This window comes from Acomys russatus, chromosome X (genome assembly GCF_903995435.1).
Source record: "Acomys russatus chromosome X, mAcoRus1.1, whole genome shotgun sequence".
Taxonomy (NCBI): Eukaryota; Metazoa; Chordata; class Mammalia; order Rodentia; family Muridae; genus Acomys; species Acomys russatus.
The window spans coordinates 7,723,738-7,749,181 of record NC_067169.1 but is presented as its reverse complement, the minus strand read 5'-3'; the positions used below and the strand labels follow the sequence as shown (position 1 = coordinate 7,749,181).

At 43.9% G+C, this 25,444-nt stretch overlaps 2 protein-coding genes across 2 annotated transcripts; one reads left to right on the top strand and one right to left on the bottom strand.

Moving 5' to 3' along the window:
- The first annotated feature begins 521 nt into the window (after positions 1-521).
- Dhrsx (dehydrogenase/reductase X-linked) lies at positions 522-4,096 on the top strand. Its single transcript, XM_051142517.1, has 7 exons — positions 522-704; positions 1,200-1,307; positions 1,481-1,549; positions 1,657-1,758; positions 2,341-2,548; positions 2,811-3,018; positions 3,538-4,096. The coding sequence occupies exons 1-7, from the start codon at positions 599-601 to the stop codon at positions 3,841-3,843; spliced, it is 1,107 nt and encodes a 368-aa protein (XP_050998474.1). The 5' UTR covers positions 522-598; the 3' UTR covers positions 3,844-4,096.
- Positions 4,097-23,583: 19,487 nt separating this feature from the next.
- LOC127184692 (BUB3-interacting and GLEBS motif-containing protein ZNF207-like) lies at positions 23,584-24,975 on the bottom strand. The gene has a single exon (XM_051141038.1). It carries the CDS (start codon positions 24,970-24,972, stop codon positions 23,584-23,586), a length of 1,389 nt encoding a protein of 462 aa, XP_050996995.1. The 5' UTR covers positions 24,973-24,975.
- Positions 24,976-25,444: the final 469 nt, after the last annotated feature.

Genomic DNA, 25,444 nt, shown 5'->3' with positions numbered 1-25,444 from the left:
ACATTTGTATAATTCCTGATTGTCTCCCAAGTTCTTAGGTAGTTATTTATGTGTAATAATAAAAGTGTATACATTAAAAAAGAAACATAAGGCAGGCGGTACTGGCACAAGCCTTTAATCCCTGCACTGGGGAAGCAGAGGCAGGTGGATCCCTGTGAGTTCGAGTCCAGCCTGATCCACAGAGTGAATCCAGGACAGAGAAGGCCACACAGAGACACCATGTATCTGAAAAATCCAAAGAAGGAAAAAAAAAATTGGGGGTGAAAAATCCTGGCTGTAGGGGACTCCGGGGGTATGGCTTCCGGGGTGGGCGTGGCTATCTGTTCCTGGAGGGCGTGGCTTTGCGTGCCTGAGTTCAGCTTGTGCAGCGTGCTCACAGGAGGTGGGCGGGGCGGTCAATTAACAGCACTGTCAACCACAGTGCGAGGGTACGTGGGGGCGTGGAATCTGGGGTGGGCGTGCCCGTGTGTGGCTGACGTGTGCCGCTACAGTGGGCAGGGCTATTAACTGCCACTTTCCGGGCTGCACAGGGCTCTGGGGCGTGGCTTCCTGTGATGGTGTGGCTTCCAGGGTCGTCCTGTATTCATGGGTGGTGGCTATGTCCTTGCACGCACTGCGGGCAACTGTCCGCGTCTACGCAGTGGGCGTGGCCCTGGTGGTGACGCAACTGCTGCGGCGGCTCAGAAGGGGCTTCGCGCCGCCCGGTAAGTTACGTAGGGTGGCCCTGGTGTGGAGGGGGTCCCGTTCGCCGGCGGGATTAAGCAACACCTTGAATGGAGCCGCAGTGGGTGCTTCCGGTCCACGCCGGAAGCCGCAGGTCAGAGCGCCTTAACGGAGATTCGCAGCATACTCAGCGGTCCCAGGGCGATCTGCGGGGTCCATAGGGACCGTGTGTGTGTGTGTGTGTGTGTGTAGGGGGGTTGGTGGGGTCGTGGGCGATCCCTCGCACCGGTAAGACTTCTGGGACTGGAAAGACCCTGAGAACGGAGCAGCGGCAGGCACTACCGGTCCACCCCGGAAGCAGGAAGTCCGAGCGCCGTAACGGGGAATTCGCGGCGTTCGCGGTGTTGCTGGGGCAATCAGCGGGGTCGTGGGAAAGAGTGGGGCATCGCTGAGACTTCCGGTATGGGAAAAACGTCCCAAGATTTTTCCGCGGCGTGGGACCGGGAGTCCGTGATTGAGCTGTTTTCACCAAGCAGAGCTCCCGCCCCAGCCTGGACGCGTCGCCATTGTGACGGGCGGGACGGATGGCATCGGGCTGAGCACCGCACGGCAGCTGGCGCGACTGGGCATGCGAGTTGTCATCGGTCAGTCAACTGGCCGATCAGGGGCGGGATTTCCGGATAACGGGTGGGCTTGGGGTCACCAAGGTTACTTAGGGTTAGTCCTTGTGTGGTGTGCCTGGATGTCCCGCCCTTCGTACTTCTGACATGCCGCCCATGTGCCATCCTGTGGAATTTTTTCCCCTTTCTTTTTAAAGCCAGTAACAACCTAGAAAAAGCACCGGAGGTCGTCAGGAGCATCCAGGAGGAGACAGGAAATGATGCTGGTGAGTGAGCTGGACCAGAAATTGAAGGCGGGACTAAGGATGAGGTGACTGACGGGCATTCGGAAGTCATGCCCTCTTTAGTTCACACCCGTAACCCCCTCTTGCAGTGCAGTTTCTGTTCTTGGACCTGGCCTCCTTGGCATCAGTCAGAAAGTTCGTGTCTGACTTCCTGGCTCTGGGGATTCCCCTGCACGTGCTGATCAACAATGGTGAGGTTGTATGGGGGAATGGGGCCTTGGGGTGTGGTGGGTGGGTGGGGTCTGAAGTTATGTACGATTTGCATACGTGATTCTGGAATTTTGCTTATGCAAATGCATGATCTTGGGCTGATTTGCAAATCTCAGGAGCATTGAGAAGCATGGACCAAAGGGAATTGTATATATAAAACTGGTCCTGCATATTCATGTATTATTTGCATAAAGCAATAGCTCCACCCAGGAGATACCTGTGCTCTTCAGATATGCGAATTACCTCTTGGGTGTTATTTCATATTCTTTGATTTTTTTATTTGCATGTGTCAATTAGCAGGTCGGTAAGTCCAGAATGGCCCGATTTGCATATTCAAGTTAGCAGTATCTTATTGCTCCCCCTACCTTGTATCTGTTTATGCAAATGAGGGGGCAGGCCTTCCTCAGTGTTCAGGGTTGGAAGGTGTAGGCCCTCCAGCTTGCTGGGAAGCTGAAATGGCCCACTCCCTCGAATTTCCTGTCAGTCACCTTACTCTCTGCCTCGTGGGTGGGAATTCCCTTCCACTTTCCAAAGCCCCACCCCATGATTCCCTGATTCTGCAGCTGGCATTATGCTGGTTCCCTGTGGAGAGACTCTGGATGGCTTTGAGAGCCACCTGGGCGTCAACTTCTTGGGCCACTTTCTGCTGACAAGGCTGCTGCTGCCCCTGCTTCGAGGAGCTGGCAAATCTGGGAAGTGGGCACGCATCGTCACTGTCGCATCAGCAACGCACTATGTTGGGGAACTGGATGTGGAGGACCTTCAGGGACGGTGAGCGGAAACTGGGAACTGGAGGGGCTGTGACATCACAGATGGTACATGTTTTGGGGTCATCTTAAGGTGTTTTTGGTTTTTTGGATGGGGCCAATGACATCACCCAACCTGCATGTTGTCCAGGCTCAGAGTGGGTGTCTCTCGTGTGTGTGTGTTTCCAAATTTTTCACCTATGGGTGAATTCTAGGATGATGTCATCCCGTGTCTGGGGTTGGCTGGCAGGTGGGTGGGCTCGATGACGTCAGTTCTGCCCTTGCAGCTCTGCCTACTCCCCCCATGCGGCCTATGCTCAGAGCAAGCTGGCACTTGTGATGTTCTCACTGCGGCTGCAGTGGCTGCTGAATTCACGCTGTGACCCCGTGACCTCGAACCTGGCCGACCCGGGCGTGGTGGACACAGCGCTGTACCGCCATGCGTGGTGGGGCCTGCGGGCTGCCCAGGGGGTGCTGGGGTGGCTGCTGCTCAAGGTGCGTGACTCGGTTTACCTTACCCTCCCCTCCCATCCCAATATGGCCACTGGCCGGGAAGGTTCCGTGACCCTGTGACTCAGTTTTCCCAATTTCACAAACATGGCCGCCAGCCAGGACGGATCTGTGACCTTGTGAGTTAGTTTGCCCAAATTTTCCCAAACAACATGGCTGCCGCAGGCCCTGATGATATGCCAGGATGCCTTCGAGTTTCCAGCCTTCCGAGTTTATCCCCTTTTCTCCCTGCCTGCTCCACCATTATGGCTGCCCCATGTGCCTCAGTTTCTCTAAAACTTCCCAAACAACATGGCCACCCCCAGCCTTCATTCCCCTTGGCTGGCATCCGTGACTTGGTTTCCCTCTTACCCCCTCCCCTGCTTCTGGACATGTCTACCAGCTGTCCTTGTTCAATGACCTTGTGACTCAAGAATCACTGACTCCGTTTCCCCTACTGTCCCACATCAAGGCTGTCTGGCTGTGACTCTGTTTCTCCCCCCCTCCCCATCCTTACCCTGGCAGACCCCAGATGAGGGTGCCTGGACTTCTGTCTACGCTGCCGCTTCCCCAGAGCTGGAAGGCATTGGAGGCTGCTACTTCCGCGACCTGGAGTGGACAGAGCCGCTGGGGGCCGCGAAGGACCAGAAGCTGCAGCGGTGGCTGTGGGCAGAGTCGTGCCGGCTGACAGGGGATCCTGAAGCGGAGGATGGATGGGATGATGGCAGCTTGGATGATGTCACTTCCTTTCCTGTACTAAGGGCGTTTCCAGTGTCTTCATCGGAAGGGCCGCCACGGGATGGAGGGGGAGTCTGGCGTGGCAGGAAGTGACAGCCATGCCAGTGATGCAGCACACATAGCTGAATGACAAAGTTAATTGCAGTGACTGGGGAGGTATGTTCTCCATGTAGTACATTTCTTGCCCATGTCGGAGGCGTGGAGTTACAGGTGGAATCAGTGCCACCTTCTGGTCTGGATGGGAACTGCATACAAGTGGCTCACAGATGTTCGGCAGACAAAACACCTTAAGTATAAATAAAAGCACCTAAAGCCAGACATGTCCCAATATTTCTTGGCAGTCATTATCTCTGATGTGTTGTTGACATTGATGCTATATCTCCAGCAAATCAGAGCCAGATAGTTTCCTGATTAATTTTCTACATCCTAAATGAATATTCTCATTTCCCGAGAGGCACACAGTGTTACAGTTGTTTCTCAGTAATTGGGTCTGCGTGATGATTTCATGAATGTGTGTATTGTGTACCAGATTGTAAAAGTAACTTTTATTTGCCGTATGTCATTGTCATCTTAGAGGCTTACTCGCTTTGTCAGCTGCCCAAGCCCTAGTCCATGAGGCTTCTAGCCTTCATAAAAATCTAATACGGGCCTAGAATGTTTTCAGTCCCTGAGTTCCTGGTGAATAAGCTCAGCCTTTCTATCATCAAGCTGTAGTCAGCCCCAGGCTCACTCCTTTGTGAGAGAGTTGCCATTCTGAGCAGAACTGGGACAGGTTTGGCAAAAAACAAAACAAAAAAAAACCTGACTCAGCAAGCCTGCCACGCCCTGCTGAGCTCAGAGGTAAGCCTGCTGCAAGCCTTGGCATCTGGTGGCTCTATGTTTACAGGATGGGTGAGTATTATGCTCAGGGCCTAGGCTCAGAGGAGGAGTTGCCTAGATACCCACTCTGCGCCAGAGAGCAGAGAGTGATGGAACAGTTGCTCTCCCGGTCACCTCATCTCGTCTAAAGGTGTACTGGTATCCCATAGCCCTACCCAAGAGACTGCTTGTTTTACACCGTGTGTGCCTTCTGGCTGAACAGAAGACTAGCCAGGCTATTGTTCCCATGCCAGTGCAGCCCTGTGGTTCAGGGGATACCAATGAGGTCCCCAGTCCATCATCTCTAGCCTAAAGAGGCTAATTGTCCCGAAGAGAAAACTGCACTCATGGCCTCCTTTGCTGCTGGCCTGTCATGTTGAGGCAAAGAGGGAAAGTGACTTGAGAATGAAGCCGCAACAGCTGCCGAGGCTGCCAAGTTAAGCCAGCCTCAAGTCCCAGTCTGTCACGGGAAAAAACAAACAAACAAACAAACAAACAAACAAACCAAGCCTCTTATCCTGTGAACCACAGTCACTAGGGTCTTGTGTTACTTCTATCCTAAAGCAAACTAATTTACACAGGAACCAGCCCAGCAGCCATCTCTAACACGCGCTCTGGAACCTCTCCCCTTGGAGCAGGTGTTAATATCTGTGTGTGCCTCCCATTGGACCACAGGTCCCCTGGGAGCAGAATCTCCTCTCATGCTTGTCTAACGGGGGTGGGAGTAGGGGGGCAGGGCTGGGGGAAGTAGCTCAGCAGTGGGTCTGATGTGGTGAGACCCAAGACTGCCTTTCTCATTATTTGCATGGGGTTCCTGAAAGTGCAGGTCCAAGGGGCCACATTGAGAAATAACCAACCAGAGCCACTTTCCTTGAGCTCTTGAGCTGGCTATGGAATGCGGGAACAAACTCAAGTTTCTCCCAGCAAGAGGGAAAGAAAAAAAGCAGGTGAGGGCTTCTGTGATGAGCTCTCAGCATCCTGTTATCTACTAGACTGTGAGTGGGTGTTGGGAAAGTCACCCTTTCAGGCTCTGGAATCTGAAGCCTTTTGTGGGACTTCGTACTCATAGGAGATCTGGCAAACATGTCATTAAAGACCACAGCTGTTGCCTGCCCTGGCCACTCGATCAAAGCCCCTTCCTAAAGCTCCACAGACAGGCAGCCTTAGGCACTAGAAGGTCCCCCTCTTCCTGACTTCCTGCTCTGAACTGACACGGTGGGTTCAGTAGTTATTGAGTGGGTCACTCAAGAACAATGCTTGCTTTGAGTCTTTGCTGCTGTCTCCATGCTGGTTGAGGCAGAAAACCTGTGGCCATTGATCTTCACAGTGTCTGCTAGGCTCACTATGGGTGGGCTCTGTTGAAGGCCTGAGACAGTTCTCAATTCACTAACTGCCTAAAGAGTCAGCCCCAACTGGAAAGGACAGAGTCTGGTTTCTGCATCCTTATGTACCTGCAGGGATGCAGCAGCCAGCAAGCCACAAGCAGTCTGTCTTCCTTTGCCACAGGGGACCTTTAGAAAGCTGCTGATGTGGAATCTGATGGATGAAGGGAGGCCGCCTCTGCCAGCATGGCTGGTCCTTCTATGCTATGCTCAGGCCCATTTTATCTTCTGGACAATCTCAAAGGTAACAAAGGGAGGGGAAACTTTAGTAGCCATTTTATAGGTAGAAAAATGGGGGTACAAAGCCATACAGATGAAAGTTAGATCCAGGGTAGATTCTCCAACCAAAGGTGCACAGATGAACTTTACTGGATGGGCAAACTGCTTCCTGCTTCAGTGGGAAAGTCAGAATGGGCCTTTGATCTTGGAGACACAAAGTCTTCAGCTATGTGGCATGGGCTCTAACAGTACACTGCTACCACCATGCCCATCTATGAGGTTGAGCCTGGATGCTGAGGACACATTCTGCTGCCTTATCCACACGAATTCACTTTGGCTGAAGGCCAGCCCAGCAGTAGGGCCTCCAGGAGGCAGAGGCTGGGGAGACTGAACTATATTCTAGAGCCTCCAGCAGGTCACTTGCCCTCTCTGCTCCAAGGTTCTCTAATCATAAGCAGGCCTAGAGATGGGGGGGGGGTGTAGTGTGTGTCCTGTCTCCAGGGTGGTCCCTACCTTTCCAGGGCAATTTCAAAAGTTTAGATTCCCAGACTCCTCTGTGGATGGTTGTGGTCACCTGCCCTAGGTTCTTCCATATACAATGGGATGTGGAGCCTTGAGAGAGGTGATGGTTGTGCTGGACATGGTGGCATATGCCTTTAATTTCAGCACTCGAGAGGCAGAAGCAGGCTGATCTCTGAGTTTGAAGCCATCCTGGTGTACAAAGTGAGTTCCAGGACAGCCAAGTCTACACAGAGAGAGACCCTGTGTTGAAAAACCAAACCAACCAAACAAGGAAAGGTGATGGTTGTGCTTGGGTTCCTCCCGGGCAGCAGAGTGACATGGTGGACATGGTAGCTTTGGTGTGTTGTCAGGGGTCCATGCAATGTTGTTGCAGGCTTTGTGTCTACACGGCTAAGCCAGATCTTGAGCATCTAGATGAGAAGATTTCAGTGTTTCGGAGCAAAGCCAGTTCTTCAATACCTACAGTGAGTGTCAGGATCCTTCTCATCCTCATGTCACTTTCTCTAAGGTGATGAGGACTGAGTGGGCTGAGTCTGGTTTGTCCTAGGAGCCTCTAATGCAGTTATTGGTCAGCTGCCCAGCCTTTGTTGTCACCAGGGTCAGACAGATCCACTGCCAAGCAAAAGTAAGCACAAATGATGAGTCATCACCGGTACTCACTGGGCCAGGGTGGGCCTTAAGTAAGGTACCCTCAGGGGCCATGTGGTAAGACAAGGTCCTACTCCAAGGAGGACAAGGAGAAAAGTGGGGTATCCTGTCAGGTCAGCCCTAGGTGCTGAGTGGATATCAGAAACTTTGGTCCATAGCATCCAAAGCTTTGGGGTTGCACAGGGCCGAAAGGATGGCCACCGAGTCCTGTCCTGCCTTGTTGAACATTCTCAGCTAGAGTTACCTGCTCTAGCAATGGACCCCTGTGTATTGGTTCTGTATCCACACAGGCTTCAGTCTGAGTCCCCTCAATGCCCTCTGATGACCCAACACTAACCACAATTGCGCTCCAGATGGGCCTGTCTGGGAGTTACCCATGCTCCCAGCAGCCAGCTGCTCATGCCAGAATCCAGGCTACTGCCACACCTCCCATGGCAGACAGAACCAAGCCATACTACTTGTGCTATGATGTCCAAGTGACCCATAATAACTGTTCAGCCCTAGAACCTGACGGCTTTCTCTTCCCTGAGCAGTCAGAGCACAGTGGACTCAGCCTAGCTTAAACACAGTCCAACTATGTGAGTGAGAGTGAGCTCACCTGGCATAGGTTCTAAAACTGCTCTGTAGTAGTGGGACACACTTTAAATGGGTGTGCTGTGCACTGTATAAATTAGACTTCAATAATGTATCTTTAAAAAATAAAATAAAATCTGAGCTAGGCATGGTGGCGCTCATGCCTGTAATCCCAGGAAAGACAGAGGCAGGCAGATCTCCGTGAGTTTGAGGCCAGCCTGGTCTACAGAGTGAGTCCAGGACAGCCAAGGCTATGAAGAGAAACCCTGTCTCAAAAACCAAAACATAAAATAAAATCTAAGGCAGACATGGTGTTGCATGCCTTTAAATCCAATCATCAGGAGGCAGAGGCAGGAAGATCTTTGAGTTCAAGGCCAGCTTGGTCTAGAGAACAGTCAAGGCTACACAGAGAAGCTGTCTCTTGAAAAAAACCAACCAACCAACAAACAAACCAACAAACAAACAAATATGAAATCTACCATGCCTGGAGCCAACACTAGCCCATGAATCAGAATTTATGGTTTTGAGATTTGGTTAAGATTTTTAAAAATTAAATAAATTTTTATTTTATTTTTAAATATATTTTATTAATTTATTCATATTAACATCTCAATTGTTATCCCATCCCTTATATCCTCCCATTCCTCCCTCCTTCCCATTTTCCTCTTACTCCCCTCCCCTATGACTGTGACTGAGGGGGACCTCTTCCCCCTGTATATGCTTATAGGGTATCAAGTGTCTTCTTGGTAGCCTGCTATCCTTAGGGCCTCCACATCCAGGGGACATGGTCAAATATGGGACACCAGAGTTCATGTGAAAGTCAGACTCTACTCTCAACTATGAAGAATGTCCTGTCCTTGGCTAGATCTGGGTAGGGGTTCGAAGTTTACTGCATATATTGTCCTTGGATGGTGCCATAGTTTGAGCAGGACCCTTAACTCAGAAGCAGAAAGAGTAAAATGGTATATGCTCACTTATATCTGGACACTAGCCCAAGGGGCATGTCCCATGAATGTCTTCATTTATCAGGAAAGTGGGACAGAGGGGAGGACATCCTATTGGGACTCTAGGCGAGAGAAGCATGGGAGAATGGGGAAATAGAAGGATCCAGAGGGTCTTAGAAACCTACAAGAAGAACATTATGACTGGTTAAGATTTTTACACAAGGCTTACTTGGGGAGTGTGTGGTTACAACCGTGACAGTAGAAGGCTTATTTTACATCCCTCACCATTAACCAGAATGGAAGAGACTAGGCCCCACTGTGGGCCTGTCTACATCCTGGAGCGCAGGGGGGGGGGATCGTAGCCCCACTGTGAGCTTGTCTGTTCCTTAGGATTCCATTAATGATCACGAGCAACTGGCTGGTCTTCCCTCACCATTCTAGGACCAGAATGTCAGGAGAATCTGTAGTCAGCATCACCTCCCTCTGAGGCTTCAGGAAGGAGACTTCCTAACTCTTCTGAGTCCTGGGCTCCTCACCTTATGGCTACATGGCTCTAATACATCTCTCTTGGTCTTCACAGGGCTTTTTCCTGGGTCTCTCCAAGCTTTACTTCTTCCTCTTATGAGGACACTGGTAATGAGATGAGGGCCCACACTAACTCTGAGCTGACTTTAGTTATTTACATCAAAGGTGATTTCCAAGTAAGATTGCATTGCCGGGATCTCGGCTAGCATGACCTTGGGGTTGTGTAGCTCTTTCAACGCAGTGGGCTGGGGGATGGAGCTGAGCCCATCTTGCCTTGGTCAGGCCCCAGGTGAGGTATCATTACCCTTCAGGGGCCACTATGAGGGACAGAGTACTCTGCAGGTGTGGGTGAAGGGGCACCCCATCCTTTATCTACAGTAAGTGCCAGCCACCATAGGAGTCTAGATAGATAGAGATTTTGAAAAACCCAGAGCTCCAGTCCTACAACCTGACCCAGCAGACCCAGGAGACTGTCTCACCTGGATAAGAGTTTGTACGATGGGAAAGAGACAACCATTAAAGACCATGCTGAGACTAGTTTGAAGCCCTGTCTCTGGCCAAACATGGCCACGACATTGCATGTCAGCTCATTTGATCTCATAATCGCCACAAGAGGGAGGGTCTCTCAAAGCTCCCTTTCCACATATGTACCTTAACCCCTACCCAGATCTAGCCAATGGACAGGACATTCTCCACAGTTGAGTGGAGAGTGGGGTATGACTTTCACACGTACTCTGGAGCCCCATATTTGACTACGTCCCCTGGAGGGGGAGACCTGGTGGCACTCAGAGGAAGGATAGCAGGCTACCAAGAAGAGACTTGATACCCTATGAGCATATAAAGGGGGAGGAGGTCCCCCTCAGTCACAGTCACAGGGGAGGGGAGTAAGGGGGAAATGGGAAGGAGGGAAGAATGGGAGGATACAAGGGATGGGATAACCATTGAGATGTAACAAGAATAAATTAATAAAAGAAAGAAAAAGTCCTTACTCAGAGTCTCAGATGCTCAGGGACAGAGCTAAGGTTTTATCACAAGAATTTGGCTCCTGTGTTCTAAAACAGAGTGAGCTACCTTGCTGCTCACCAGTTGGATCTAGCTCCTCTGTAGCTCTGACACTGAGAATGGCATTGCCGTTTTTAAATGTGCATTGAACAGAAAAAAGAATATATGCAACACCTATCTGTGGCTTGCAACACATAACTGTTTACTACTTAGTCCTTTGTGGAAAGTGTGCCAATCTCCCTTCAATAACCACACTCTCCACACATACCCTGAAGCACCCCAAGAGAGGTACCAGCAAGACTCCAGAGGCTGTAGGCAGACTGTGTATCCTTATAGATGCTGTGTGGGACACTTGGGAGTGACACTATACACAGTTCACAGCTCAGTCCTGGGACAAGAGAGGATCCTAGGCTCAGTAAGTAACTATATAGATGAGGCATGTGAAATAGGTCAATCCATGAGATGTAATCCTGGAAATCTGGCAAAAAACAGGGCTTAAAAGGGAGGCAGAGGCAAGCTGATCTCTCTGAATTGGAGGCCAGTCTGATATACAAAGCAAGTTCCAGGGTAGTTAGGGCTGCACACAGAGAAACCCTGTCTCAAGCAAGCAAGCAAACAAACAAACAAGGAAAAAACAGAAAACAAAACAAAACAACACAACAACAGAACCATAAACAAAAAAGGGGTGGTCTGTGGGTAAAAGCAGTTGGGAGCAAGCCTGATGGCCTGAGTTCAAATCTAAGCTCACGAGGTAAAGGAAAGAATGCATACAAACTATCCTCTGACCTCTACACACCTAGCACATAGTCTCACATAGCCCAGGCAGGCTTCAAACAATCTTGAACTCTTGATTCTCCTGCCTTACTTTCCCAATGCCGGAATTAGAGCCATGTGCCACCACACTTGGCTTTAAACTGTGCTGGAGTAAAAGCCCAGGGTGTCATGCATGCTAGGGAAGCACTCTACCAACTGACCTATACCCCAGCCCAAGATTCTGAGGTTTTGTTGTCATTCAGAGGAATCTGCCCCATGTGACCTCCAGAAGATGACAATTTACCCCTCCCTTTGAGGCCAGGTAGAGAACATTATTCTAGAAGGAATCCAACCTCCCTCAAGGCCTTTGCCTGATTAACTGAACCCAGGAAGGAAAATCTGTCTTCCAGCAAATTCTATTAGCTGACTTGGGAGCTTAATCTTATCTGCAAAGTCCATTTACCTCAGACTCATCCTGAGCACCACTATGTTCATAGCCCTGCCCACACCCAAGGCTTGGACAGTGTAATTAGGAATCTTGGGGACCACTTTAGAATCCTTCCTCCCCACCCCAAACTGCCTGCTTCCATCCCCTGCCATTGGGGTCCCCCTGTTCACCTAGTAGAAGAAGCTACCCTCATTCAAGGAATCAAAAGAAAATCCCTGACCTGGTCCCATTGTTCCATCAAAGTATCATGTGCTCGTGTCTGAACAACACCTGGGCATTCAAGGTCAGGACACAAAATACATGAATTAGCCAACCCTGAGTCACATACCCAAAGCTGGAACAAGGAGTCCTGGGTAGCATCACTGTGACAAAACACCAGAAAGGACAACATTAAGGAGGTGGGCTTATTCTGCCTCATGGTTCCAGGTGGTTAAATCCATAGTCAAAAAAGATCAGCTCACATCATGCCAGCCAAATGTGAAAGAGGCAAAGATGCAGTGAGATAGAGAGAGAGAATATGCCTGTGACTCTAAGTTCCAACTCCTTTTAAGGGTCAAAGAGCTCATTTTAGCTCAGAGTTCAGTAAGGCAGCAGGAGCTGCTCGTGTCCCAGGAGCAGTCAGGGAATAAAGAGGAACAGACAACACATCTCCTTTCCCTGTCACTCCATCCAGGTCCACAGTCTAGGGGATGGGTCCACAGTAGTCGGAGTGTGGGGAATCTTTCATAGTCACTTGCTGTAACAAGTTATACTGGGTGGCTATGGCATCTCTGTACTTTTTTTAAAGCTTATCTATATATTATTACTTTATTCATATTACATCTCAATTGTTATCCCATCCCTTGTATCCTCCCATTCCTCCTTCCCTCCCACTTTTTCCTTACTCCCCTCCCCTATGACTGTGACTGAGGGGGACTTCCTCCCCCTGTATATGCTCATAGGGTATCAAGTCTCTTCTTGGTAACCTGCTGTCCTTCCTCTGAGTGCCACCAGGCCTCCCCATCCAGGGGACATGGTCAAATATGGGGCACCAGAGTTCGTGTGAAAGTCAGACCCCACTCTCCACTTAACTGTGGAGAATGTCCTGTCCATTGGCTACATGTGGGTAGGGGTTCGAAGTTAACTACATGTATTGTCGTTGGCTGGTGCCATAGTTTGTGCAGGATTCCTGGGCCCAGATCTGCCCATCATAATGTTCTTCTTGTAGGTTTCTAGGACCCTCTGGATCCTTCTATTTCCCCATTCTCCCATATTTCTCTCACCTAGAGTCCCAATAGGATGTCCTCCCCTCTGTCCCACTTTCCTAGCAAATGAAGACTTCATGGGACATGCTCCTTGGGCTAGCATCCAGATATAAGTGAATATATACCATTGACTCTTTCTGCTTCTGGGTTAACTCACTCATTATGAGAAGAGAGATAAGGGAGACATCCCTGAGTCCAACCTCATTTTCTATCTTAATATGACTAATACTAACTTATAACCAACTTCCAATGAAAATAAACATCTATAGCCCAGGAAAGCAACTAAAAACCCACCCAACCCCCCTTAAGGTTTCTTCTGGCTGACTAGGGACAAATAATAGCTTTTAAGGGGCCCAAATAAAATTGGGGAAATGTTTAAACAAGATAGGAATAGCATTTGTGGTGAGTTTCTAAATGTTGAGAAATTCCAGGCTTAATTAAAGTCCTGTAACATTTCTCAAATGCTGGACCAATTGAGGTCAGAAGCTTTCTTTAAAGCTGTTCTGGGAGCTGTCTTGGTGCTGGAACATGAAAGATGCAGGATTTCAGCATCCAGTATACTGGAAGGAATGACTCCTGTAAGGTCTGATCCAGCATCAGTGTCTTATTCTGAAAACATTTAATTTCTCACAATCATTATACAGTCCTAAACTTATAAATGTATTAGGTTCATGTGATGCACAGAACAATTAAGGCAGTTTCTCTTCTTTTTGTATGAACAGAAGAAAGACATCTGTAAATAAATCTTCATTCATGCCATATGAAGAATATCGTCTAATAATAAATCACAGGGATTCTGTAACCAACAAGAAGCATTGTCTATGCATAGACATTCATGTCTCAGCCAATCGCAGAGATAGTCCCATGTAGTGGGATTAACAACATGTTACATGCTTGTCCTGTAATTTAAATGCTTTACCTTCCAATTGTAGCCCTCCTCATTGCACCCAGATCACATTCACCCTCCTTACACCCGTTTCCATCCCTCCCTTAGTTCTCTGAAAGGAGAGCCCTCCTCCCCTAACATCAAGTCTCATTTGTACTCCTTATATCCTCTTCCTCTGTATCCTAGCAAGGCCACCCAGCCAGTGGGTAGTGATCAATGTTGGGGGGCCAAAGTACATGTCAGAAGTAGTCCCTAGTCTCCATATTGTAGGACCCACAAGGAGACTGTGTCTATCTACTACATCTGAGCAGGGGATCTAAGTCTTTTCCATGAATGGTCCTTGGTTGATACATCAGTCTCTGCATCATCCCCTTCTCTTCCTGGATTTTAAAATGTGTATTTTACTTATAATTTATTCACATTACATGCAATTGTTATCCCTCTTATCTTCTCATTCCCCTTCCCTTTTCTGCCTCTTCCCCTCCCCTAAACTTCTGGCCACAGCCTGTTAAGTCTCACCAGGATATCCTGTATCGCCTTCCTCTGTGTGCCTGCTTGCCAAGAGACAATGAACAAATTGTGGATGCTGAGTGCATGTCAGAGGTTCAACAGCAATCCCCTCCCTTACGTCCATGTAGAGAATTGGTAGTCCATCGGCTACATCTAAACAGGGGGTCTTAGTTCTTTGCATGCATTGTCCTTGAGTGGTGCATCAATTTGTGCAGTCTACCCTGTGCCCAGAATCACAGGCCTTGATGGTCTCCCTGTGGAGCTCCTGCTCCCTCCTGGACCTTCCATCCTTCACTCTTCCATAAAACTCTCAAAACTCTGCCCACTGTCCAGCTTGAAGTCCCAGTATCTGTCCCAATGCCCCACTGGGTGGAGTCTCTCATAGGACATCTAGATTGTGCTAATATCCACTTATGTGTGAGTACATACCATGCGTATCTTTCTGGGCCTAGGTTATCTCACTCAGGATGATCATTTTGAGTTCCATCCATTTACCTGCAAATTTCAAGATTTTTTTGTTTTTAATACTTGAGTAGTATTCCATGGTGTAAATGTACCACAGTTTCTTTATCTATTCTTTGACTGAGGGACATTTAGGTTGTTTCCAGGTTCTGGCTAATAAGAATAAGGCTGCTATGAACATGGTTGAACAAATGTCTTTATTATGTGGTGAAGCATCTTTCAGATATATGGTAGGAGTGGTATAGCTGGGTATTGAGGTAGCACTATTCTCATTTTTTGAGAATATGCTAGATTGATTTCTAAAGTGACGTACTAGTTTGCATTCCCACCAGCAATGAAGGAGTGTTCCTCTTTCTCCACATCCTCGCCAGCATGTGGTGTCACTTGAGTTTTTGATCTTAGCCATTCTGATGGGTGTAAGATGGAATCTCAGAGTCGTTTTGATTTGCATTTCTCTGATTGGTGACTAAAGACTTTGAGCATTTCTTTTTTTGGGGGGGGAGTGTAATTTTTTTTTATTAATTGAATCTTGTTAAATCTCAATGTTTATCCCACCCCTTGTATCCTCCCATTCTTCCCTCCCTCCCATTTTCCCATTATTCCCCTCCCCTCTGACTGTTTCTGAGGAGTATTACCTCCCTCTGTATATGCTCATAGGGTAGTTAAAAAAATTCAAGCGACACCACATGCTGGCGAAGATGTGGGGAGAGCATTTCTTTAAGTGTTTCTCAGCCATTTGATATCCTTCTGTTGAGGATTCTCTGTGTAGCTCTGAGCCCCATTTCTTAATTGGGTTATTTGGCTCTGATTTATATGTAGACTCTCCAGTATATTGTTAGAGATCAGAGGAGGGGCTTTTGAAGTCTGATGTCCATATTTTTTAGCCATTGGAGGGAAACACAGAATGTTTGTCTTTGCTTTTTCCATTCCTCTGACATTGTCTAAATCAGCATATTTAGTGGTAGCATCTTGTAGTTTTTCACACAATTTCTCTTTTTTTGTTCTTGTAAAGTTTGTCATGCACTTCTTACTGCTATTCAGAACATAGTCTATTATCTTCCACTCCTGGGAATAGGAAAAAACAGGCTGGTAACAGGAAGAGAGATATCATCCTTTGTGGCATGTCTGAAACCCAGGTATGACCAGTGTGAAATCACAGGCAAACTCAGCCTTTCCTGTCTGCAGAGACTTGTGTACTATGGACAGCACATCATAGGAATCCAAGTCTTGTGGCAGAAAATCACTAAGGGAAGTGGGAAGAGGACGGCCATTCACATTTTTAGATTGAATAACTCTCTTCCAGGTTCTTCCCCAGGTTGTAGACATGGACTCCTGAGCTTTAGTTACTACGTCCCCTATACCACTCTCCTTTTTCTTCCTACATTTGCAGGTTTCTTGAGGCCTGGGTTCTCCAGGGGCTATTGTGGGCTTCTTGGGAAATAGCTTCATTTGGAATATGACATTTTTATCTAAAATATGAATGTCTCTTGAGTCTCAAATAAACCTTTAGTTACTTGCCATTCATACTTAAGATAACAACACAAGACACAAAGAGTGTTGCAGGACACCTCACTAATAGGAGGCAGGGTGGCTAGCAGAGAAGTCTCTGGTCTTGATTTTCTTGAGGTTTCAATTGGCTCAGAAGTCAGCAGAGGGGCATCTAGTGGCATGAGGCCTATGGTTAAAGAATCATTTGATCCCATAGGACATTCTGTGGTAGGCGCCTTAGTAACTGAGTCCAGCGTTAAAAAAAAAAATCACACGTTCCTTATTGAATTCTTCCTCAAATAGTTCTTGTTATAAGTTTCCTGGCTAAAGTGTGACCTTTTCAGGCAGGCTTAGGAGAAGACAAACACAACAAATATATAGACATCTGTAGCTCACTGATGTTCCTGATGGTTTTGATTTCTTTTATAGGTAAAAGTCTGTATAGATAACTTTATGAGTTAACTTTACCATGGGTGAGTAACTGAGTTGGTGTTAAAGGAATGTGAAGATCTAGGACAGGAAGGTTTTACTGTTTTATTTGTTGAGACAGGGGTTTTCTGTGTAGCTGAGGCTGTCATGGGACTGAACTCAGAAATCATGCCTGCTTCTGCCTCCTGAGTACTGGGATTAAAGTCCTGAATCACCATGTCCAACTACTGTAGCATTTTTACAATATAGCATTTTAACTGTCTTCACTTTTGACTTTCCCCCCAATAATAGAGTGTAAAGTGTTATAGAACTATGTATAGTGTTTTTTGATGAGTGACATTTTTATGCTCACCAGAAAGTGCTTGCTTAGTCAGTAAGCATTTTGTTACTTAAAATGCTGTTTTTAAAAGACAGGATCTTACTATGTGGCCCCGGTTGACTTGGTATTCCTCTTCTAAGTGCTGGCATTGTATGTGTGTACCATTTTGCCTATCTTATATCTCCTCTCTGTCTCTCTCTGTCTCTCTGTTTCTGTCTCTCTCTGTCTTTCTCTCTGTCTCTCTGTCTCTGTCTCTCTGTCTCTGTCTCTCTCTCTCTTAAACCTTTTACTTTTTTAAAGAAAAATTGAAACAATGTACATTAGCCTGGTCCTACATAAGGTCATGGTTATCAATATCACCACATATTCCCTTCACATATCACCTCCTTGAAAGGTCTTCAGGACAGTCATCTTCCTTGGCTGAGAATGCAGCTTGTTGATAGAGCGCTTGCCTGATATTAGTGAAGAGCTAAATTCATTCTCTAGTACTTAAAAAACAAAAAACAAAAAAACAAAACAAAACAAAACAAAACAAAACCAAAAAAGAAGACAAGAAAAACAAGCAAAAAACAAACAGAACCAAAACCAAAGATGGTGTTGACTGAAAGTCATGGGTCTTTTAGGACTTTTAGTAACAGTGCATTTTAAAATACATGCTTAAAAAAATTGGCTGAATTTATAGTTAACATATTTTCTTATTAAAAACAAATAGAAGGTGCAAAAATTAAAATATCTAAAAACATAGTGCACACAATAACCAGGAGCATAATTTGTTATTAGTATTAAATATTGTTGTACATACACAGAGTTTTATGTGGGTAGTATATTGAATGCTAGCATAGTAATTTTCTTCAGACCAACATCACTATAAGCATGTTAATAATATAGTGCATGGGGGCTTGTAATGGTTGGAAATATTTGCCTTCCTAATAATCTTATGGAAACATGGCTATATATATATGGAGTATCTGTTATTGATAGAAATGTTGTTATAGTACGTCTGACTGTATTGTTAGTTGAAAATAAATATTGTAGTCTTAAAATAAAACAAAATAACTTGTAAGCACATTACTGTGGAGTTCTCGCTGTTTACTGTCATGTTTCTATGCCTGACTGGGAGAGACCTGTAGCTCCCTGTGAATATGGTATTACATGTTACTACCTTAGAACAACTGCCAAATTACAAATTTGAAATTGTTTCTACTGAACACATTTTGCTTTTGTACAATTGAAAGGTTCAAATTTTGTAAGCATTATACATGATAATGGTTACATTAGAAATTATAGGCTGTGAGTTTTTACTTAGCTTGTCAGTTCTTCAAAAAGATTGTGGCTTTCCTTAGACTGCAACACTGATAATCATAAGGCTCCTTTTGCACTACTTGAAGTTTTTGAGACTCTTGAGTTACATATTCATGTATTTTATGAAGTTTTAGAAATTTGAGACCATTATTTGTTTACACATCCATATATATGTACACACACACACACACACACACACACAAATGGTTTTCTCCTCACAAAAATAGTTTCATTAATACATGCATACTAGATGTGTCCTGCAGATACTTTTTAAAAAAATTTTTTGTTTTATTTTTATTTATTGTATATGAGTGCTTTATCTGCAGAAGAGGGTATCAGATTACATTATAGATGGTTGTGAGCCACCATGTGATTGCTGGGAATTGAACTCATGACCTCTGGAAGAGCAGGTGGTGCTCTTAACCGAGCCATCTCTCCAGCCCGTCCTGCAGATACTTTATACTTTGGTTTCTGTCAGTGTTCTTCCATGATAAGATCAGTTGGGTTATCTTAGATTTGCTTATTTTTTCTTCTCTTTATTTGGATTTGCTGATGGCATTGCTGTGCTTTTTTTTTTTTTTAAAGAAAATGTATATTTTATTTATTATAATGTTTTTACATTACATCCCAATTGTTATCCCCTCCCTCTTATCGTCCCATTTCCCCCTCCCTCCCTCTTCTGGCTATTCCCCACCCCTAGACATCTGATAGGGGCCCTCCTACCCCAACTGTCTAGCAATACCCTATTAGGTCTCATCAGGATAGCCTGCATCCCCTTCGTAGCTGTGCCCACTAGGCCGTCTTGCCAAGGGACAATGATCACATTGTGGGCACGCAAGTGCATGTTGGAGGTTCAGCAGCAGTACCTCTCTCTGTCCCATGTGGAGAATTGGGGGGGGGTCTTGGTTCTCTGCATTCATTGTCCTTGACTGGATCATCAGTTTGTACAGGTCCCCTGTGCCCCATCTGTAGGCCTTGATGGTCTTTCTGTGGAGCTCCTGCTCCCTTCCATACCGTCCATCCACCCAGCCTTCCCTACCACTCAGCTCTCCACCCAGTGTCTAGCTTCCAGTCCTGGTATCTGTCCCAGTCCCCTACTGGATGGAGTCTCTCCAAAGACATCTAGGTTGGGCCTATATCCACTTATAATTGACTATATACCTTGCATGTCTTTCAGGGTCTGGGTTACCTCACTTAGGATGATCGTTACTAGTTCCATGCATGTGCCTGCAAATTTCAAGATTTCCTTGTTTTAATAGCTGAGTAGTAGTCCATTGCGTAAATGAACCACAGGTTCTTTATCCATTCTTCAGTTGAGGGACATCTAAGTTGTTTTATTTCATTATTGTATTTTGTTTCATTTCATTATTTCATTTCCTGATTTCATTTCTTATTTCATTTCATTTTTACTTCATTTCATTTCATATTTAATTCCATTTCATATTATATTTCATTTCATTTTCAATTTCATAGTTAATTTAATATAATTACTTATTTCATTTCATTACATAATTTAATTCCTTTATACTTTATTATAATTTCATTTTATTTCATATTTAATTAAATTTAATTTAGTTTCATTGCTTATTTCATTTCATTTCAAATTTAAATTCATTACATTTCTCATTTCATTTCACTTATTTCATTTCTTTTTTTGCAGAATTAAAAAGATTCATTACTTTTTTTAAACCTAAATTTTGACTTTTATTTTTTTATTTTTTATTAATTTATTCTTGTTACATCTCAATGTTTATCCCATCCCTTGTATCCTCCCATTCTTCCCTACCCCCATTTTCCCCTTATTCCCCTCCCCTATGACTGTTCCTGAGGGGGATTACCTCCCCCTGTATATGCTCATAGGGTATCAAGTCTCTTCTTGGTAACCTGCTATTCTTCCTCTGAGTGCCACCAGATCTCCCCCTCCAGGGGACATGGTCAAATGTGAGGCACCATTTCTTATTATTTCATTTCATTTCATGTCTTTTCATGTCTTTTGTTTTTGTTTTTGTTTTTTTTACATTTTTAATTAATTTATTCATATTACATCTCGATTGTTAGCCCTTCCCCTGTTTCCTCCCATTCCTCCCTCCCTCCTGCTTCCCCCCTTCTCCCCTTCCCTATGTCTGTGATTGAGGGAGACCTCCTCCCCCTATATATGCTCTTAGAATATCAAGTCTCTTCTTGGTAACTTACTATCCTTCCTCTGAGTGCTGCCAGGCCTCCCCATCCAGGGAACGTGGTCAGAAAAGGGGCACCAGAGTTCGTGTGAGATACTACTCAGCTATTAAAAACAAGGAATTCCCGAAATTTGTGGACAAATGGATTGATCTAGAAATTATCATAATGAGTGAGTTCACCCAGAAGCAAAAAGAGACAGATGGTATATACTCACTTATATCAAAACACTAGTCCGAGGGATACGTCCCGTGAAAAACTTTACTTACCAGGAAAGTGGGTCAGAGGAGAGGACATCCTATTGAGACTTTAGGCGAGAGTAACATGGAAGAATAAGGAAATAGTAGGACCCACAGGGTCCTGGAAACCTACAAGAAGAACTTTATGCCAGGCAGATCTGGGTCCTGGGGTCCTCCGCAAACTAAGGCACCAGCCAAGGAGAATATAGGCAATAAGCTTCGAACCCCTACCAAGACCTAGTCTTTTCATTTCTTATTTAATATCAGCTCTTATTTCATTTTAACTAATTTCATTTCTTATTTCATTTCTTTTTTCTTTTTAAATTTAATTTAATTTCTTATTTTTTCATTTAATTTCATTATTTTATTTTATTTCATTTCACTTTTAATTCATTTCATTTCATTTCTTATTTCAGTACATTTCCTTTCATTCATTTAATTTCAATTATATTTCATCTCTTTCCTTTTTCCATGCATTTCATTTCAGTTCTCATATCATTTCTCCTCATTTCATTTCACTTCATTTCTTATTTCATTTATTTTTATTTTATTTATTAGTTCATTTCATTTCCTTAAATTGAATGCTTTATTTCATTTAATTTCTTATTTCATTTCATTTTTCCTTATTTCATTTATTATTTAATTTAATTGAATTTCTTCTGCACTTCATTTAATTTCTTATTTCCTTTCTTAATTTCATTAAATATTTAATTTAATTTCATTACATTTCATATACCATTTATTATATTTTTTTCTTATTTCATTTCATTATTTCTTATCTTTTCATTTCATTTCATTTCATTATTTCATTTGACTTAATTTTATATTTCTTTTCATGTCACATGTCATTTCATTTCATTTGATTTCATTTCTTATTTAAATTCATTACATTATATCATTATACTTAATTTAATTTTATTCTTTCATTTCATATTTAATTTAACTTCATTGCTTATTTCATTTCATTTCATTTTATTTCTTATTTCATTTCATATATCATTTCATTTCATTATATCTTTTCACTTCATTTCATATTACATTTCATTACTTATTTCATTTCATTGTTCTATTGCATTTCATTTTATTTCCTATTTAATTTAATGTGATTTCATTCCTTTAGTTTCAAATTTCATTTCATTACATTTTATATTTCATTTCACTTCTCTGTTCATTTCATTTCTTACTTATTTTCATGATTTAATGTGATTTATTTCATGTCATTTCTTTTCCTATTACATTTAATTTTAAATCAATTCATTTAATTCCTTTTTATATATAAGCATTTTATTATATGTATTTTCGTATGTCTGAAACTTACTGTGGAAATTACTTGGTCATCAAGCTCTTGACACAGTATCACAAACAACATTTTTGTGAGTGAATAAGAATGGTATTTTGAATAATTTAGGTTTTATTCAAATTAATCTAGCAAGTAGTTACAGGCATCTTAGCCTGGTTAGAAGTTGAGATTTGGACCCTTACCAGTAATATCAGCATTACATAGAACTAATTAAAAATTCCTTTAGTTCGTGATCCTTTTAAAGAATACCGGCTTTGTTAATTTCCAGCACTACTCTGTGTGTTTCACTCAATCCCATATTGCTTTATTTTATTTCATATCATCTCTTTCTTATTGCTCTTATCTCCAAAGGAAAAGCAGAATTTTTAGTTATATAATTTACAGGCTTTATTCACAAGTTGATGCCACAAGTAAAACTTTACCTTTTGGTGAGTAATATCTATGAACAATTTGCTGATGCTAATCATCAGAGCAATTGGGAAATAAAAAAGACTTCCAGATGTTTGTAGTGTCGCTGAATGAACCTATCAGTGTTCTTAGTCATCAAGAGACAGTAGGAACCTAGCAGAGCAGCAACCTATCTAGTATGGGTTATGCTTGTTTAGATAATAAAAGTAAACAGTATTTTAATATTGTTTGGGTCATAAATTAGCAAGTTCTTTGGAGATTCCAGGGGAGTGCTGATGACTGAACAGAAGCAGCAGTTTTCCCATCCATGGGAGTGGGAGCATCTGGCACTACTTCTTATTTCATTTCAAATTAATTCATTTAACTTCTCATTTCATTTCATTCCTTATTCCATTTCTTTTCCTTATATTTGTTTTATTTTTCTTTTTATTTCATATAATCTCTCATCTCATTTCTCTTCATTTCATGTCACTTCATTTCATTTATTTCAGTTCATTTTATTGCATTCCTTTTTTTTCTTTTTTTTTTATTAATTTATTCTTGTTACATCTCAATGTTTATCCCATCCCTTGTATCCTCTCATTCCTCCCCCCCCATTTTCCCATTATTCCCCTCCCCTATGACTGTTTGCATTCCTTTTTAAAAAAATGTTTTTCTCTCATTTTATTACAATGAAGTTTAACAGAACAGAAAAGTCACATGACCTCAGTGGGCCAACTCTCTTAAACCTTGAAACAGGAGGAACTCTCTAATTACATTAAATACTGTTACACATCCAGGCTTCCAATGTACAAGTACTCAGAAACAGTTACAGCTCTCACCAAACTAGGTTGGGGACATGAAGTCCAACAGCGTTGGGAATGCTGTGAAGGCATAACTTTACAAATAGCAATGTAAGCTTACAGAACTTGCCTTTATTTAAGGTGGTATGTTCATGTAATTCCAGCACCTTCACAATTTAACTGAACCAAATTTACTATACTTCACTCTAAAAACCTAGATGAAACATGAAAAAGAAGCCATACAGTATACATTGCAACCTCAGGAAATGTTCCTTTTTTATTATTCCAAATAAGTTCTCCCATGTCAAATAAATGTCCAATAGTTCCTGGTATGTGGGAAGATAATGTTAAAAGTCACAATGAAGCCTTATAGATGGAAGCTTGTCAATATAAACAGCACAAGTTGAGAAAAGGTTTAATCTCCAAACCTATTAGACTTGAAGAAAGATATGTAACAGCCACCTTGCGACATTACAGGAGGTCTCATTCCCATTGGAGGTCGAGGAGGGCCACCTTGGTAAGGGGGCACCATTGGTGGTCTCTGTCCATATGGTGGCATAGCGCCAGGAAGGTAACATGACATACCATATGGACCATGAGGTGGCATTGGAGGTCTCATTGCAAGCTGCTGTGGGATGCCTGGCTGTGGTAGCATCATACCCCACATTGGTCCAACTGGTGGGTTACCAATTAGAGTCTCTCCTGGTTGAGGAAGATTACACTGATCTTTAGGTAACTGTGCCCTTCTTTCTTTGAGTGATATATCCTCATCTGGATGGATCAACTTACTGGATGCACTGGTGGTTGTAACTATAAGAGGCTTGCTAGTTATTGAAGCTGCTGGTTTTGCTGCAATACTGTTTGTTGTATTAGTGGTTGAAGCTGTAGCCTGTGTATAAGCAGGGAATGTAGGCTCTGGGGGATCTGTAGTTGTTGCCAGAGTACTATTTAAGAGTTTGAAACCTGTACCAGCAGGTCCTTGGGCAGCTGCCTGAGCCTGACCAGCACTGTGGAAAAGAGGCTTAGTTACTGGAGGCTGTGGAGCAGGTACTGCTGTTGTTGGTGCATGTGGTCTATTGAGAATACCAGGTGCTGAAACAGCCTGTGCTTGAGTCATTGAAGGAATTCCAGGACATGGAACAGGCTGGGGGGGCATACCTGGTGGCATATCAGGCATCAGAGGTGGTATTCCAGGTCCAGGTAGCATCATTTCACCCATTGGCATCATTATGTATTTTATCTGATGATGCAACCCAGGTAGCATGCCTGGCAAAACTGGAGGCATGCCTGGCATTAAGGGAAGAACACCTGGCACCAATGGAGGTATGCCTGGAGATCTTCCTGGTGGCCCTTGAACTGGATGGAGTTCTGGCTCAGCCATTGGTGGGACATAATCTTGCTGAGGTTGAACAGGCTGTGGCTGAAAGGAAGTTGAGCCTGCAGATTTGTCATCATCATATTCATCAGAATCATCTTGTTGCTTTGTCTTTTGACTCTCTTGTGTTTTCTGTTCAAGAAGTCGCCGTCTTTCATCCATATCTTCTTTGGGAATACCTTCCATGCCATAAATTTCCAAATCTATGTATTTTCTCCCAGGTATTGCATTTGGTACAGTGACTATGGTTTCTTTATGCACCTGCATGCAATGAATAGATAAGCCATATCCTGTGTACAGTTTCTTATGACATATATGGCATTTAAAATGCTTTACTTTTTGGTGATGTATAAGGATCTTCTCATCATCAAAATCTCTGTTACAATACCAGCACCACGGTTTCAGCTTCTTCTTCTTCTTGCGACCCATCGCTGTGCTTTACAGATCAGGAAGAATGGAGGCGAAAAGAAGCTGGAAAAACCAGAAAATCTTCCGCTTCTAACCAACCACCAGCACTGCCTCCTGTAGGAAACAGCTCATTTAATTTCTTATTTCATTTCATTTTTTAAAATGAACAATGGTAAAAGTACATTCTACTCTGGCAGTGCATCTAGTTCACTTCCCAGCACCTATATGACACCTTACTACAGCCTGTAACTCCTGTTCCATGGAAGATACATGTGGCTTCTTCTGATCCGCACATATGTGGTATATATGAACTCATGCAAGCCCACACATACAAACAATAAAATTCTAAAAATAAAGAAACAAACACAACAATGACCTAGAACAATGTGTCCCATCAGGTAAACTGTGATAGTCTGTTGCAACCCAAACCACTTCCCTCCTATTCCTACTAATAGAACCCTGGTTTTATTCATTCATAAATTGGACTCAACTT

Coding starts and splice junctions, on each gene's coding strand:
- Dhrsx (XM_051142517.1), top strand. CDS start 599: ATGTCCTTGCACGCACTGCGGGCAACTGTCCGCGTCTACGCAGTGGGC. Junction 1,550..1,656: donor GGAGACAGGAAATGATGCTG/GTGAGTGAGCTG, acceptor CCCCTCTTGCAG/TGCAGTTTCTGTTCTTGGAC. Junction 3,019..3,537: donor TGGGGTGGCTGCTGCTCAAG/GTGCGTGACTCG, acceptor TTACCCTGGCAG/ACCCCAGATGAGGGTGCCTG.
- LOC127184692 (XM_051141038.1), bottom strand. CDS start 24,972: ATGGGTCGCAAGAAGAAGAAGAAGCTGAAACCGTGGTGCTGGTATTGT.